The 15301-nt window shown below is 46.0% G+C and overlaps 1 protein-coding gene across 2 annotated transcripts in view; it reads left to right on the top strand.

Moving 5' to 3' along the window:
• WDFY2 (WD repeat and FYVE domain containing 2) overlaps window positions 1-15301 on the top strand; it is an 85958-nt gene that overhangs the window by 55451 nt on the left and 15206 nt on the right. For both annotated transcript variants that reach the window (XM_067291672.1, XM_067291679.1), the window contains exons 5-8: window positions 8975-9125; window positions 10891-11003; window positions 12000-12126; window positions 14083-14188. In XM_067291672.1, the coding sequence (XP_067147773.1) occupies window positions 8975-9125; window positions 10891-11003; window positions 12000-12126; window positions 14083-14188 (497 nt within the window). The remainder of the gene's footprint in view (window positions 1-8974; window positions 9126-10890; window positions 11004-11999; window positions 12127-14082; window positions 14189-15301) is intronic.

The following is a 15301-nucleotide window of genomic DNA, read 5'->3' as shown; positions in this document are numbered from 1 at the left end:
GACCAGCTTTTTGTTTGCTGCTTCATGTCCTTGATCCTGTCTTAATCCTAGCGCCCAGACCCCTTTCTTGCTCTGGTATCAACTTCAGCCCTTCTGAAATTCTGTTTCTTTAAGCCTTAGGTGGGTCAAATTCCCTCTAAATGACAAATGGCTTTCTACATGCATGTGTTTTCTCTTTCCTCCCTTACTTAGGTAACCTCAGCTGTGCTCTTTCACTTGGTTCAGATATTTCTGTCGTCAGCACATGTGTGGTGGTACCAGATAATGTGTGCAGCATTTGCAGATGGGCAGCAGAGTGCTGAATGGAAGCTCTTTTGGGGGAGGGAGGATAAAAAAGCTAGCACCCCTTCAGTTTCCACAGATAGGCGTGTTTAAATTTCCTTAATGTCTACTTCTTACTTAACAGCAGAGTGAACAAACCCTGAATTGCTTCAATACCCACAGATAGTACTGTTAGCAAAAGGTACAAGCCCTGCCTTTCAGAAGAAGTTTTAGGAGTAGATGTCCAAGCACAGGGCCAAGAGAGACTTTGATACATTGCAGAAAGGCATATAGCAACATTCCAGAAACAGCAGAATTACCAAGCAGACTATGGATTTAGGCTAGAGTAAGTAGAGACAGAAAAGATGATTAAAAAGAGTATTTGGGGAAATCAATTCATTTTTAAGCCTAAAACACACCCAGAAACAAACTAGATAATATCTGAGAATTTCATTCACATGACCCCTGCTGTCATCATCACCGGGTGATTGTTGTGGGGGACTCCCTGCTGCAGGGGACGGAGGCATCTATCTGCCGACCAGACCTCATGTCTAGAGAGGTTTGTGGCCTGCCGGGGGCTCGTGTGAGAGATGTCATGCAAAGGCTGCCTAGGCTCGTCCATTCTTTGGACTATTACCCACTGCTGCTCTTCCATGTGGGCGCCAATGACACCAAGGGCAAACTGGAGACCATCAAGCAGGATTTCAGAGCTCTGGGGATGGTGGCCAAGGGTCTGGGAGCCCAGGTCATCTTCTCCTCAATCCTGCCAGTGAGGGGGATGGATGAGAGGAGGAGGAGACGGACTTTCCAGGTTAACGACTGGCTGCGCCGCTGGTGTTGGCAACAGGGTTTTGGTTTCTACGACCATGGGACCCTGTTTGAAGATCGACAACCGATGGGGAGAGATGGGATCCACCTCACGAGGTGGGGCACGTGTGTCTTTGCCAACAGGTTGGCCAACCTGGTAAGGAGGGCTTCAAACTAGGAAGGATGGGGGAAGGGGAGAGTTATAGTGCCAGGGTAGTTGGCAAAAGACAGCTCAAGTTGGGACGCCTCCAGCAGGTGAATGCAGCCAGGGAAGTGCGCATGGGATGTGGCTATGGAGGATCCTCTTGTATCCCTCCTGGGAAACCTGCATGCTCGATCACCTCTCTGAAATGCCTGTACACCAATGCACGCAGCATGGGGAACAAACAGGAAGAACTAGAGATGTGTGTGTGGTCGCAGGGCCATGATCTCATTGCCATTACAGAGACATGGTGGGATAGCTCGCATGACTGGAGTGCTGTCATGGATGGCTACGTGCCTTTTAGGAAAGACAGGCCGGGAAAGCGAGGTGGTGGAGTTGCTCTTTATGTGAGAGAGCAACTGGAATGTATTGAGCTGTGCCTAGGGGTGGATGAAGAGCGAGTCGAGAGCTTATGGGTAAGGATTAAAGGGCAGGCTAGCATGGGTGACACTGTGGTGGGTGTTTACTACAGGCCACCTGATCAGGAAGAGGAAGTCGATGAGGCCTTCTACAGACAGCTGGAAGTAGCCTCACGATCCCAGGCCCTGGTTCTCATGGGGGACTTCAACCACCCCGATATCTGCTGGAAAGACAACACAGCTAGGCACAAACAGTCCTGGAGGTTCCTGCAGAGCATTGGTGACAACTTCTTGACACAGGTAGTGGAGGAGCCAACTAGGAGAGGTGTGCTGCTGGACCTCGTACTAACAAACAAAGAAGGACTGGTGGAAGATGTGAAGGTTGGGGGCTGCCTTGGCTGCAGTGACCATGAGATGGTGGAGTTGAGGATCCTGCGAGGAGGCAGCAGGGCACCAAGTAGGATTGCAACCCTGGACTTCAGGAGAGCAAACTTTGGCCTCTTCAGGGACCTACTTGGAGGAATCCCATGGGTGAGGGCCCTAGAAGGAAGAGGTGTTCAAGAGAGCTGGTTAATATTCAAACATCACTTCCTCCAGGCTCAAGAGCGGTGCATCCCTATGAGTAGGAAGTCAAGCAAAGGAGGCAGGGGACCTGCATGGATGAGCAAGGAGCTCCTGGCAAAACTCAGCCAGAAGAAGGAAGTATACAGAAAGTGGAAAGGGCGACAGGCCACTTGGGAGGAATATAGGAATGTTGTCAGAGTATGCAGGGATGCGACGAGGAAGGCTAAGGCCCGTTTGGAATTAAATCTGGCTAGAGATGTCAAGGACAGCAAGAAGGGCTTCTTCAAATACATCAGTAGCAAGAGGAAGACTAGGGAAAATGTGGGCCCTTTGCTGAATGGGGGGGGGGGGGTGCCCTGGTGACGAAGGATACAGAGAAGGCAGAGTTACTGAATGCTGCCTTTGCTTCAGTCTTTACTGCTCAGGCCAGCCCTCAGGAATCCCAGACCCTGGAGGCAAGAGAGAAAGTCTGGAGGAAGGAAGACTTTCCCTTGGTGGAGGAGGATGGGGTTAGAGATCATTTAAGCAAACTTGACACCCACAAATCCATGGGCCCTGATGGGATGCACCCACGAGTGCTGAGGGAGCTGGCGGACATTATTGCTAAGCCACTCTCCATCATCTTTGAAAGGTCATGGAGAACAGGAGAGGTGCCTGAAGACTGGAAGAAAGCCAATGTCACCCCAGTCTTCAAAAAGGGCAAGAAGGAGGAGCCAGGGAACTACAGGCCAGTCAGCCTCACCTGCATCCGTGGAAAGGTGATGAAGCAGCTCATGCTGGAGGCCATCTCCAAGGATGTGGAGGACAAGAAGGTGATCAGGAGTAGTCAGCATGGCTTCACCAAGGGGAAATCATGCTTAATCAATCTGATAGCCTTCTATGATGGAATGACTGGCTGGGTAGATGAGGGGAGAGCAGTGGATGGTGCCTACCTTGACTTCAGCAAGGCTTTTGACACTGTCTCCCATAACATCCTCATAGGGAAGCTCAGGAAGTGTGGGTTAGATGAGTGGACAGTGAGGTGGATTGAGAACTGGCTGAATGGCAGAGCTCAGAGGGTTGTGATCAGCGGCGCAGAGTCTAGTTGGAGGCCTGTAGCTAGCGGTGTCCCCCAGGGGTCAGTACTGGCTCCAGTCTTGTGCAGCTTGTTCATCAATGACCTGGATGAAGGGACAGAGTGCACCCTCAGCAAGTTTGCTGACGATACAAAACTGGGAGGAGTGGCTGATACGCCAGAGGGCTGTGCTGCCATTCAGAGAGACCTGGACAGGCTGGAGAGGTGGGCGGAGAGGAACCTCATGAAGTTCAACAAAGGCAAGTGCAGAGTCCTGCACCTGGAGAGGAATAACCCCATGCAGCAGTACAGGTTGGGGGTTGACCTGCTGGAAAGCAGCTCTGTGGAGAAGGACCTGGGAGTGCTGGTGGACACCAAGTTAAGCATGAGGCAGCAATGTGCCCTTGTGGCCAAGAAGGCCAATGGTATCCTGGGGTGCATCAGGAAGAGTGTTGCCAGCAGGTGGAGGGAGGTGATCCTCCCCCTCTCCTCAGCCCTGGTGAGGCCACATCTGGAGTACTGCGTCCAGTTCTGGGCTCCCCAGTACAAGAGGGATGTGGCACTACTGGAACAAGTCCAGCAAAGGGCTACAAAGATGATTAGGGGACTGGAGCATCTCTCTTATGAGGAAAGACTGAGAGAGCTGGGCCTGTTTAGCCTGGAGAAGAGAAGGCTGAGAGGGGATCTTATCAATGTGTACAAGTATCTGAAGGGAGGGTGTCGAGAGGATGGGACCAGACTCTTTTCAGTGGTGCCCAGGGACAGGACGCGAGGCAACGGGCACAAACTGAAACACAGACACTTCCATCTGAACATGAGGAAAAACTTTTTCACTGTGAGGGTGACAGAGCACTGGAACAGGTTGCCCAGAGAGGTGGTGGAGTCTCCTTCTCTGGAGATATTCAAAACGCACCTGGATGCAATCCTGTGCAATGTGCTCTAGGTGACCCTGCTTGAGCAGGGGTGTTGGACTAGATGATCTCCAGAGGTCCCTTCCAACCTCAGCGATTCTGTGATTCTGTGATCTGTGATAAACCTAGAGCTATAATCTCTGATTTTGAGACCTTCTGTGGTACCCCCTTCTCTGCCAGAGGTTGCAGTAGCCTGGGAATGCTGCAAGAAAAGGTCAGTTGCAGACAAGTCCAGCTAAAACATCTCCCCACATCAGAGCAGAGATTGAGGTGGTCACAGCAGACACTAGCTATCTGCAAAGCATTTAGTATGATTGGACCTAGCATGTCCCACAAACTTATTAAAGGAAGTCTTCCAGATACACATTTCACATCTCAGTGGTGCACAGAATGCAGCTGAAGTGATGAGATGGTCCGTCAGCATCTGGGCAGGGCTACATAATCCAGCAAGAAAGTGGCTATTCTACACTAACCACAGTACAGATGGGCATAGACCCTCCATTTTTTACTTTCTTCCTCTTCCAAAGAATACTTAAAACATAGCATTTAACTTCCAGAAATTCCCATTTAATTTTGGAATATGCAGGCATTGTGGTTTATATCCATAGGCCCTATGAATCTGAGTCTGTGAATCTCCTTCTGTGTTCCCCCACCAAGGTCTCTGCTACAATCAAGTTCTGTTCCCTGTGGTCAATGTGGTCAAATAAACCCTGCACTGGGCATCTGATGGGCATGTGAATGCCAGCAGTGGCAACTGCACGATTGGGAAAACCTTGCACAGAGAAGCCATGAATAATTTCATCTACATCCCTTGGATAATGCTGAGAAAAAGCACATGGATAATTGCTTCAGATACCTCCATTACATCTTCTCTGTTGTAGATTGGTCAATGCCAAACTATTTCCATGATGAAAAGGAGCAGGTTTCTGAAACTTTGTCCTGTGCCAGCGCTGCCATGCTGCTGGCCTACCAGCATAATGCTCTTGAAAGTTGCTCTTGCTCAATTTTGCACACACCACTCATTGCTTGACCTCTGATCACACTGCAATCCCAGTCTATGCTCATCAGCCTTGCCCATTGACTGCTGGCAGCAGCTAGGTTTCTAGGCAACCTGGACCTCTGGCTGAAGAAAATTATATACTGAAATACTAATAGGTAATGGATGCCTTTTAAAGGGTCTGTTCGTGAAAGACCGGCTGCCATCATGTTGTTCTCTGCGACTGTAGCAGAAGTCTTCTGTTTGGGCAGATATAAATGTGATCCTGGGAACTGGTGTTGTTGAAGCAGAAATGAAGTCTGACTCAACAGTGCAGAAAGTTGAGCAGGCGTGCCACAAGACCAGCATGGAAGAACAAAGAACTCCTGACTGAGCTAAAATGCAACAAGAAGCACATGGATGGTGGAAGCAAAGTTGGGCTACTTGAGAGAAATACAGTGATGCTGCCTGAGTTTACAGGGATAAAATCTGGAAAGTTAAGGCTGAGCTGTAGTTGAAACTAATGAGGATGAGAATGGCAACAAGAAGGGCTTCAATAGGTATGTCCAAAATGAAGGAAAGACTAATTAAAATGTGGACCTGCTGCTCAGTGAGGCAGAGGATCTAGTAAGAACATGGAGAAGGCTAGGGTACTAAGTGACTTTTTTTCCCCTCAGTTTTTACTGGTAAAGTCTGCCTTCAGGCCTCCGAGATCCATGTACTTACTGGGAGAACCTGTGGGAGTAAAACAGTACTCAGACTAGGGAAAGATCAAATTAGGGAAAGCTTAAACCAGCTGGACTTGTACAAGTCCATGGGTGATCATAGGATACATCCAAGGGTGCTGAGGAAGCTGGACAGGGTCATTGTAAGGCTGCTGTTTATCATCTTCGAAATGGTATGGCATTCAGGGCAGGTCTCTGATGACTGGAAAAAAGCAAATGTCACTTCTGTTGTCAGGAAGGACCAGAAGGAGGATCTGGGGAACTACACACTGATCAGCCTCACATCAGTCTCTGGGAAGGTTAAGGAGCAAATCCTCCTGGAAGCCATTTCCAGGCACCTGAAGAGCAAGAAGGTGATTGGGAGCAACCAGCATGGATTTACCAAGGGCAAATCTGGCCTGGCCGGCCTGATTGCCTTATTTGATGAAATGACTCTCCCTATGGACAAGGAAAGAGCAGTGGATGTTTTGTTTGACTTCACCAAGGCTTTTGACAAGGTCTCCCATAGTGTCCTTGAAACCAAACTGTGAAGATGTGATATGAACTGGTGGATGACAAGATGGGAGGAAAACCATCTGGACAATGGGCTCAAAAGGTGATAATGAACAGTATGAAGTCCATCTGGTGGCTGGTTACGAGTGGTTTCCCTCAGGGGTCAGTACTGAAGCCAAAGCTGTTTGATGTCTCTATTAACAACCTGGATGATGGGACGGAGGGCGCTCTCCACCAGTTTGCAGATGACCCCAAACTGGGGGAACAGCTGATATGTGGATGGGAGGGCCACTATTCAGAGGGATTTAACAAGTGAGGAAAGGGGCTGACGTGAACCTCCTGAAGTTCACCAGAGGCAGATGTGCAGTCCTGACCCTGGAGTAGAGTAGCCCCATGGAGCAGAACAGGCTGGGGCAAGCTGTCTGGAAAGCAGCTTTGGAGGCAAGGAGCTGGGGGACAACCAGATGCCCCTGAGTGAGCAGAGCACCCTGGGGCGAGGAAGGCCAAGCCCATCCTGAGCTGTATTAGCATGAGCGCAGCCAGCAGGTCAAGGGAAGTGACTTTCCCCCTCTTTGAGCATTTGTGAGACCACATCAGGAGTCCTGTGTCCAGTTTGGGGCTCCCCAAGACAAGGAAGATATCACTTTCCTGGAGGGCCATGAAGGTGACTAGGGAGGTGGGGCATGTGTTGTACAAGGAGAGGCTGAGAGTGCTATTTTTGGTCAATTTTAAGAAGAGAAGGCTGAGATGAGTCTTACTGCTGTCTACAGCCCCATAATGGGAGGGTGTAGAGATGGCAGTGCCAGGCTCTTCTTGGCGATGCGCAGTGAAAGGACAAGAGGTAGTGGACAGAAACTGCAGCAGGGAAAAATTCAGATTAGATATTAGGGATTTTTTTTTCTCCATGATGGTGGTCAACCACTGGATCGGGTATCATGGAGAGGCTGGAGAGTGTCCATGCTTGGAGATAAAGGAAACTCCCCTGGGCATGCCTTGAACAACCTCATCATGATGGCCTGCTTTGCACTGCCTGTGTTGAGGAGGTGCGAGTGCCTGACAGTGGCACTGCTGGTGCATGCGAGCCCCTGGGACACATTTATGGGCTCCCCAGGTCCTTGGACAAGCACATGTCCCACTGTGGCCATTCCCACAGAGCACCACTCCACTAACTAGCATAGATGCTCCCAGGGAGACCAACCAATAGCTAAAGAGAAACACTAGTCACCCATGCAGTGACTGAATTTTTTCCAAGAGAAGAAATCTGGAAGGCTGGAGAGGAAAGAGGATGTATTTAAACAAGCTCTGGTTGCTCCTGGGTGGTCCCCATCCCTCTATCTTGATTACAAACCTGGAGTTTAAAAGTGTGTGGAAACAAGGGCCATAATCTGAGTTCTGCTGCAGGTGAGGGTAAAAGTATCTGGCACAGTTCAAGTCTTACGCTGTAAACTGGTCCTGCTCTGAATCAGAGTTACAGCGACCTGTGTCATTGCATATATTGACTTTGATTCTCGAGGGATCTAAGTTTAAAAAAGTGGTGTGGATCAGTGACAGATGTCAGCTTGTGCAGGCCTTACTACAACTAATTCCCTTCATAGGATTTGAGCATGATTCTACTCTGTGCTTTAAATTTGTATAGGGTAGGCAGCAACCTTTCCATATTGTTCTGAGGAATTTGACTCTGTATTTCAGAGGGAGGTTTTGAAGTGTTTTTTAAGCTTCCAAAGCTGTTTAATCTTTCCAGCCTGTCAGCTTTTACACAAACAAATACAAGGAGGCTGCTTTATGTGACACATGTTCCTGGGTCCCAGAACAGTAATAAACCAGTAGGCCTGTGGATTGAGGAGTATGGCATTCACTGTTAAATTACAGCTGAGAGCAATTCTGCGTGTCTTTCAAGCCACTTGTTTTATTAAAAAGTCAGCTCACTCAGCATTTCACCACCAAACCCACTGGTCATTCATACAAACAGCCCTCGTAAAAGTCTGGGTTCCACTGCTTTGATGAAAAGCTTTTGATGGCTTTATTTAGGTAGCAGTAGAAATTTATTCGTCCAGCTGTTTTATTTATCTCGCCCAACTGTGATCTTTGTGGGGGGGGTTTCCCCCCAATGTCCTTTATAGCCAGTTCAAATGCAAAGCTAAAACTTTCCTTTGGTGTAAGGTTGTGCCCATGCTGTAACTCATCAGTCAGCTGGGGTGCCACAATCCTCAGCCCAGATCCACCAGAGCTCACAGGGGGAGAAGTGTCAGCATGCCACAGCATGGGCATCTGCACTGCTGTGATGCAAGCTCAAAACAGGTTCAAATAGAGCCCAGAGTCCTTTCCACAATAGTCGCTTTTTTGGTGATGATACAGTGATGTGAGGAAGACCTGTCCTACTGAAAAAGGAAAAGGGCTAGTGTAGGCAAGGAAGGAATTAAGTTCTGCCTCTCCACTTTCTCATGCAAGCATTGAACTTGCCAAGCAGGAGCCTTACAGGTAGCTCTTGTATACTCAATTATTAAACACAAGAACAAGTGAGGAAGGAGCCGAGGAGTTGCGTACAAGGGAGCTGTATTTGCAGCAGTCTTCTGCCTATGTGTTCTCTGCAATGCAATTAGATGTTTGTCTGCTTACTTTCCAGCTCATCAAAGCAGGGTCATGATGATCCTATTTGTCCTGGAGATGGAGTGGGTGTTAAGCACTGGACAAGACAAGCACTTCACGTGGCACTGCTCCGAGAGCGGCCAGCGGCTCGGAGGGTACCGCACCAACGCAGGGGCCTGTGGCCTGCAGTATCCTTTGCTGAGCTCTTAGCTGTTCTAACAGAGAATACAGAAGAGTTGAATAACTCTTTATTTTTGCTGTACAGCACTTAAACATCCTTTTGGGGGGGGTTCTAATTATCCTCCAACTTTCGTGCCCTGTTCAGTGTTTTGTGAAAGAAATGGTTATTTAAATCCAATTTTAAAAACTGTCTGTTCTCCTTGCTTTGTCTCTTTAACGCATGGTGGCATATTTAGGTCTAAGCATTTTTAAACAAAGCAATGGGCGGTCTGCAACTGCTTGTAGTCTGTTACTGTAATAAATATGGACAGGGCCCCCATTTAACCATGCAGTGCATTCTTTCTTATAAAAATTAACACTAGCAAAGTAGGTCAGTGATCAGGTCAGTTTGCCTGTGTGTATGTATGGTAAAAATTAAATGACTTAAATATAAAATAATGAGTACTTGTCCTTCACTCTGGAACAGCCCACTATGTGTTGGGAATATGGGTTAACTAAATAGCTCCAGAAATGGCACTCAAGTGGCTTATTCACCCAGAGTTGCCCCAGCTGCCTACCAATAAAAGAAATATTAATTCAGCTTCATTGCAAATGAAAAGGGAAGTTGAAAAGTATGAGCTCTTAGGCTGAAACCAGGGGTTAGTGTAAACGGACTTTTAGTGCCCTGTAGTGTATGTGGTATAGATGGTGTGTCTTTTGCTAGTTCATGGGCAATGAGACTAACTCAAAATTATTGTCTGAACAAGTGAAATGTGTATGGACTTGCTTTATATCATCTGGCTGAGTGAAAAGTGAACTCTATTTTTAATTGAATGGTCTTTTTGAAGGTGTGATGCAGGAATTTGTCCTGTATTTCCTAAACCTCTCCAGAGAACTGACCTTTTCAAATGATTTAAAATTTGGGAGGTCACTTCGATTTGGGTCATCAGATCCTGTTGGTGGAGGACAGGAGAAGGGAGAATCATTAACAAATATCACAAAAAGCTTGGCAGAACCAGGAATGTGCTTATTCCTAAAGTCCTGTGTGCAAAAGATCAATGCTAAGCAGTAGTTCCTTAAATATACAATATAGAATCTAAATGTGGAGTTAAATTAGATTAAAAGGTCAGAGTCTATCCAAATAGATTGTTCTGGTAGTTAGTTGAATGGGTTCAGATTTTACTCAGTTTAGAGTATGTTGCATGATATACCCAATGAAGCTGACACTTCCCCAAATATGACATAAAACACAGATTGGCTCTTATAACACAACCAAGTGTCACCAATTGCTATTAGAAACCACTTAAGGAGATGTCCTTCTGGAGGACTTCTGTGAGGTTGACCAGTGGTCTGGGAAAAAGATGAGCGTAGTGTTTGTGAACCTAACTATAATGAAGTAGAAAACTTGTAGTTATTTTAAACAAATTGAGGAAGAGATAGAGAAAGAATGAACACCATCCAACTCTAGCACCTAAGTTACAGAGCCTGAGGAGTTGAGACTCCTCTATTGGTGGCGAAGGGTTTCTTCATAGATGGTTCATAGTGAAAAGACAAATTACATCTTCTGGAGTAGTCTTATTTTTCCCTTTGACTACATGGTGTACTCAGGGAGACTGAACTATTAATATGAACAGCTAAAGTTGGAGGCCTAAAAGTCCATTCTGAATTCCTCCTTGAGACTGGAACACTATTCATGAGGATGCAGTATACACATGTTAAAAGAATTAACAAGTCATGAAAAGCAATGCATAGCTTGTATAAGCAATGTATATTCCTCAGCATTTATCCCATCAGATTTGATGTGGAAACTCGGCATGTGTTTGTTGGTGATCACTCTGGACAAGTGACCATACTCAAACTAGAGCAAGAGTCCTGCAGCCTCGTTACGACATTTAAGGGACACACAGGTAAGGCTTCAGGAGGAGATCCAATCTGGTTCTTCATCTGTGCTCAACATCACTGTGGTGTGACTCTCCTGTGAAACACTATGATGTGCATGTGCATAGCTGGAAGGGAGACAGACCAGCTTAAACTGCCACCAAAACTCAGGGAAGTAATTCTGTATTAGTAAAAGTAAAAGAGGGATCAAACTTCTCAGAAGTGCTGAAAACTCCACAAGCTGCTAATTAAAGTAGAGTTAGGACAAGTGTTGCAGTAACTCTGGGAGGAAAAGGATGCTCCTCAGGGAAAGACCCACATTTGTAAACACTTTTGCTCAAGTGGGATAGACACACCTTGGATGTGCATATTGGAGGTGCTAACTGCTTTTTTAGCTGCTGGGACTTGTGCCCTACAACACTTTAAAAACAGCAGCCATGGGATGTGAGCCTAGCATCTAACAGAAGAATTGGTGGTCATTCCTCAGCATCTCTTCATATCCCTTCTCTGTGGTGGTGTATTGGTCTTCAGTGAACTTGCACAGTACCCGACATCTCCCTTCCAAGGCTATCCTAGTTCTGAGATGGCTGGGCAGAACACTAGATAGTTCAATCCTCATGCTACGATACTATGAAGGTGCCCATAAAATTCCTTGTTTGCTTCTCTTTTATAGTAAAATTTTGTCTCCTGGGAATGGTGGAGATGAAATGCTGTGCAGTCACACTGTGACTGTCATATGGTGGCTTTCCTTCTACCTCTCTTTATTGTTCGGTGGATTCATGTGAGAGGCAGCTGAGCCCTCTGCCTGGAGAACAGCAGTGTAGAGGTTCAGCAGGCTTTCTAGGCAGCTTGTTTTCAATTGGCAAGCAGAGTGTGCTGGCTTCATGGCCTTTGCTGGATAGACCTACATTATAATCACCCTCTCTTTATGTTTTGTAGTATTTTTTAATGTATGTATTTTTAGCTACATTCTTCTCTTCCACTTTCAGTAATGAAATGACTGTTCTGTGCATCTCCTATTTTAGGTGGTGTCACTGCTCTCTGTTGGGACCCAGTACAGCGAGTTTTATTCTCGGGCAGTTCAGATCATTCCATTATAATGTGGGATATTGGAGGAAGAAAAGGAACAGCCATCGAGCTGCAAGGACATAAGTATGTTCAAAGCCCTTCCTCCTGTTTTCCTGTGAGAAAAGCTAAAGGCAGAAGCCACATCTGGAAACAAACAGTCCAGAGGTTACAGTCTTCACATGCATTATGTTTGTATATGTGACTCCCTATGGTCCATATACAAGGCGAATAAATTGCTTTTAGTAAGGTTTTCAGCACTGGGCCCACAGTTTGCAAATGGTAAAGAAGAAAAGCACAGCTATTACCTATGTCCTGAATGTGCTGTGCAGGAGTCTGCACCTCTGTGGGGAAAGGAGGGGTCCTCAAATGAGAAGAGCTGCCAGGGAATTCTTGTTTTTTAAGTGCCAAATTCTTTATTTCCCCTAGAGGGAGCATCAGGCTTGGCGAATTAGTCCCTTTTGACTCAATGCTAACTATGTGTTTTACATGTCACTATATTTAGAATCTGAGCTGTATCTAATGTCTTTTACCCAAACGGGCCTTCACCATCTCCTTAATGCAAAGAGGCTTGACCTTTGCAAATACAGACCTCACGTTTGCATAGTAGAGTAGATATCTTTGAAGAAGAGTAAGCCTGTGCTGGACACTGAGTAGAGATTAGAGGTGGAATAGGTCTAGCTGCAATGAATTCCTAGAGTTTTAAATGCTGACAGTGTAACAAGTTTGGGTCAGTGTATTGGAAGGTGTATATATGTAAGACTTGCCTGCCAAACTCAGGTCTGAAGAGACTCCAGCATTTGCAGCTTCTTATATGCACGTACGTTTTTTGTGCAGGATGCTGTGCTCTGCTGAGTGATTTGGTTGGGCCACTTGCATTTCAGAGCCCTGCAGAGCTCTTGCTGAAATTCCCAGCTCACCCTTATACCCCTGACATGGGTGCTTGCTAGTGCACCACAGCTATATTTATTGCTGTGGAAATTCTAAAATGCAATTAGCCTCTGGATCTTGCATGTAGCATGGCTTTTGGCTTACACTGTGCATGTACAGACCTGGCCCTAATCACAACAGGAACTGAGAAGCATTTCACTTAGTGGTGCTATGGTTCTTGGCAAGTCAGCGCTGTCTAGGAGGGCTGTATTATACCAAACTGTCCTGTAAAACATTGCTGTATGGAAGAGCAGCCATATGCACAGACAGATGGATCAATATGAAAGGCCTCTGAGTAGGTGAGGCCAGTTGTGGTGGCAAACAAAACTGATACCAAAAGGTATGAGGAATTTCCAGTCCCTATATGCTGAGTTACCGTCCTCTTAGTACATCTTGTTGTATGGTGGTTGTTTCCCAGGTCATAAATATTTTGAGATGAGGTCTGGTTTTAATTCTTTCATGATGGACCAACCTTAACTTTGGGGGTTTAAACTGAATTGTTTCTCCCATGTTATTTTTTCCTTAAAAGAAGAACAAAAAGCACCTAAATCTTCCACCTTACCTTGGGAAGACTTAGGAGCAATTTAGGGTTTCCTATATTACTTTTGAAATTCTCCTTGCTTATTAGTACTGAAAGAAAGTCTTCAGCAGTTCTTCAGTGCTTCACTTCTGGATGCTGCAGATATTTACCAAAACAATGTTGTTACTAGCTTTCTGAATAGGAAGCTAGTACCAGGGCTACATTTATGCTTTCAGAAATGTCTTCTGAGAGGCCCTAGATCTCTAGCTTTGTTCTGGCTTTCCAGCAAAGCTAGGACCTCCTGTCTCATGAGCAGGGAAAGCAGTTACCACAATGGGCCTTGATTTTCGTGGCTCCTGCCCAGATGAGCAACACTCTGGTTCTAGTCCCAGCTGGTTAACAAAGACTCTGATTGGCAGCACTGTCTGATGTGTATTTATGTTTGCATTGGTGCTCTGACAAATGCTGTATACTGTGAGGGGACTGAAGATATGGGCAAACTGGAGTTTTATACTGCTTTATTGTATATTCTATACTTAATTTTTGTGTTAGTCATAAATGGTTAATTAGTAACTTTCTTGTTTCTTTTTCAGTGATAAAGTGCAGTCTCTCTCTTATGCTCACCACACTCGACAGCTCATCTCTTGCGGTGCGGACGGTGGCATCGTTGTCTGGAACATGGATGTTGAGAGACAGGAGGTAGATACTCAGTTCTTGTTGGTTCTGTCTGAAACCATCTTGGGAAGAAGAGGCCTTTCTAAATGCATAACTTTCAGCTTGAACAGGATTGTTCCAGGCAGTAAAAATGCTCCAGTTATTATACAGCAATTATGCTGTGCCTTTAACAATACAGTACAGGGGTAATTATCTGACAAAAACTTTGTGTTAAGTATGCTGTGAAATGGTTTCTATCCTTTACATTGCTGCTCTGAAAGGCATCCTCTAACAAAGATGCTGTGAGATGCTTTGCGTTGTTTTTTAGGATATCATGAGAAATATTATAGTTCAGAGGTAAACGATGGATTGATTATTATTTTATTAGGTTTTTTTAAGAAAACAAAATAAGAAAGCTCTTTGCCATCTCTGGAAACCTGCACTTTGATCCAGGTTTTTTTCTCTGTTCTTGCTAAAAAGGCAGTTAATTATGCCTTCAGTCTCTCCTGCTGCTCAGTCTTGCTACCCTCTGGTGTAACCACATAAAACAGTGGTAAACAATGACTTTGCTGATCAAGACAAAGAAATTTCACCCATACAGTCATGACCATTTTTATGCTGTGTGACTAATGAATGTGAACAAGTGCAAAAATGTACCCCAGGACTTCTGTACTGTGGGCCCAGCCTCCATTCAGCAATTTCTAAGACCTGACTCAGAGAGGTAAGGATGCTCTAAGTCTGTGTTGAGTGAATCAGGCTTTAGCCGTACTTCTGAATATGGCAAATCTCAGTAAAAAGAGTCACGGCAAGCCTCTGCCTTTCCCTACCTGGAGACTGCAGCTATGTGTAATGATCTGCCATATTCCCAAGGGAAGGCAGGGCCAAGAGGAGGCCCAGGTACCGCGCTTAACCATGGCAGGTAGGTCTGAGCACAGAGAGGTTATTCAGCCAGCGTGTAGTGTGGGATTGTGGCTGGAAAGGACACAGCTGGGATGAAAACACCCTTCTTTTACCTTTTGCCTTTAACATGTGATGCAGAACATTGCCATAATTGAGTAGGTTTAGAGAAAAGCAAGGAGGGGTAAGGGTGGTGAATTTTTCCAGTTCACTCGATGCTCTTGACAGCACAGTGTTTAATCAGCTTTGCTGTTTCCCCAC

Source organism: Apteryx mantelli, chromosome 1 (genome assembly GCF_036417845.1).
Source record: "Apteryx mantelli isolate bAptMan1 chromosome 1, bAptMan1.hap1, whole genome shotgun sequence".
NCBI lineage: Eukaryota > Metazoa > Chordata > Aves > Apterygiformes > Apterygidae > Apteryx > Apteryx mantelli.
The sequence above is the reverse complement of the archived record's forward strand: the minus strand, read 5'-3'. Positions and strand labels throughout refer to the sequence as shown.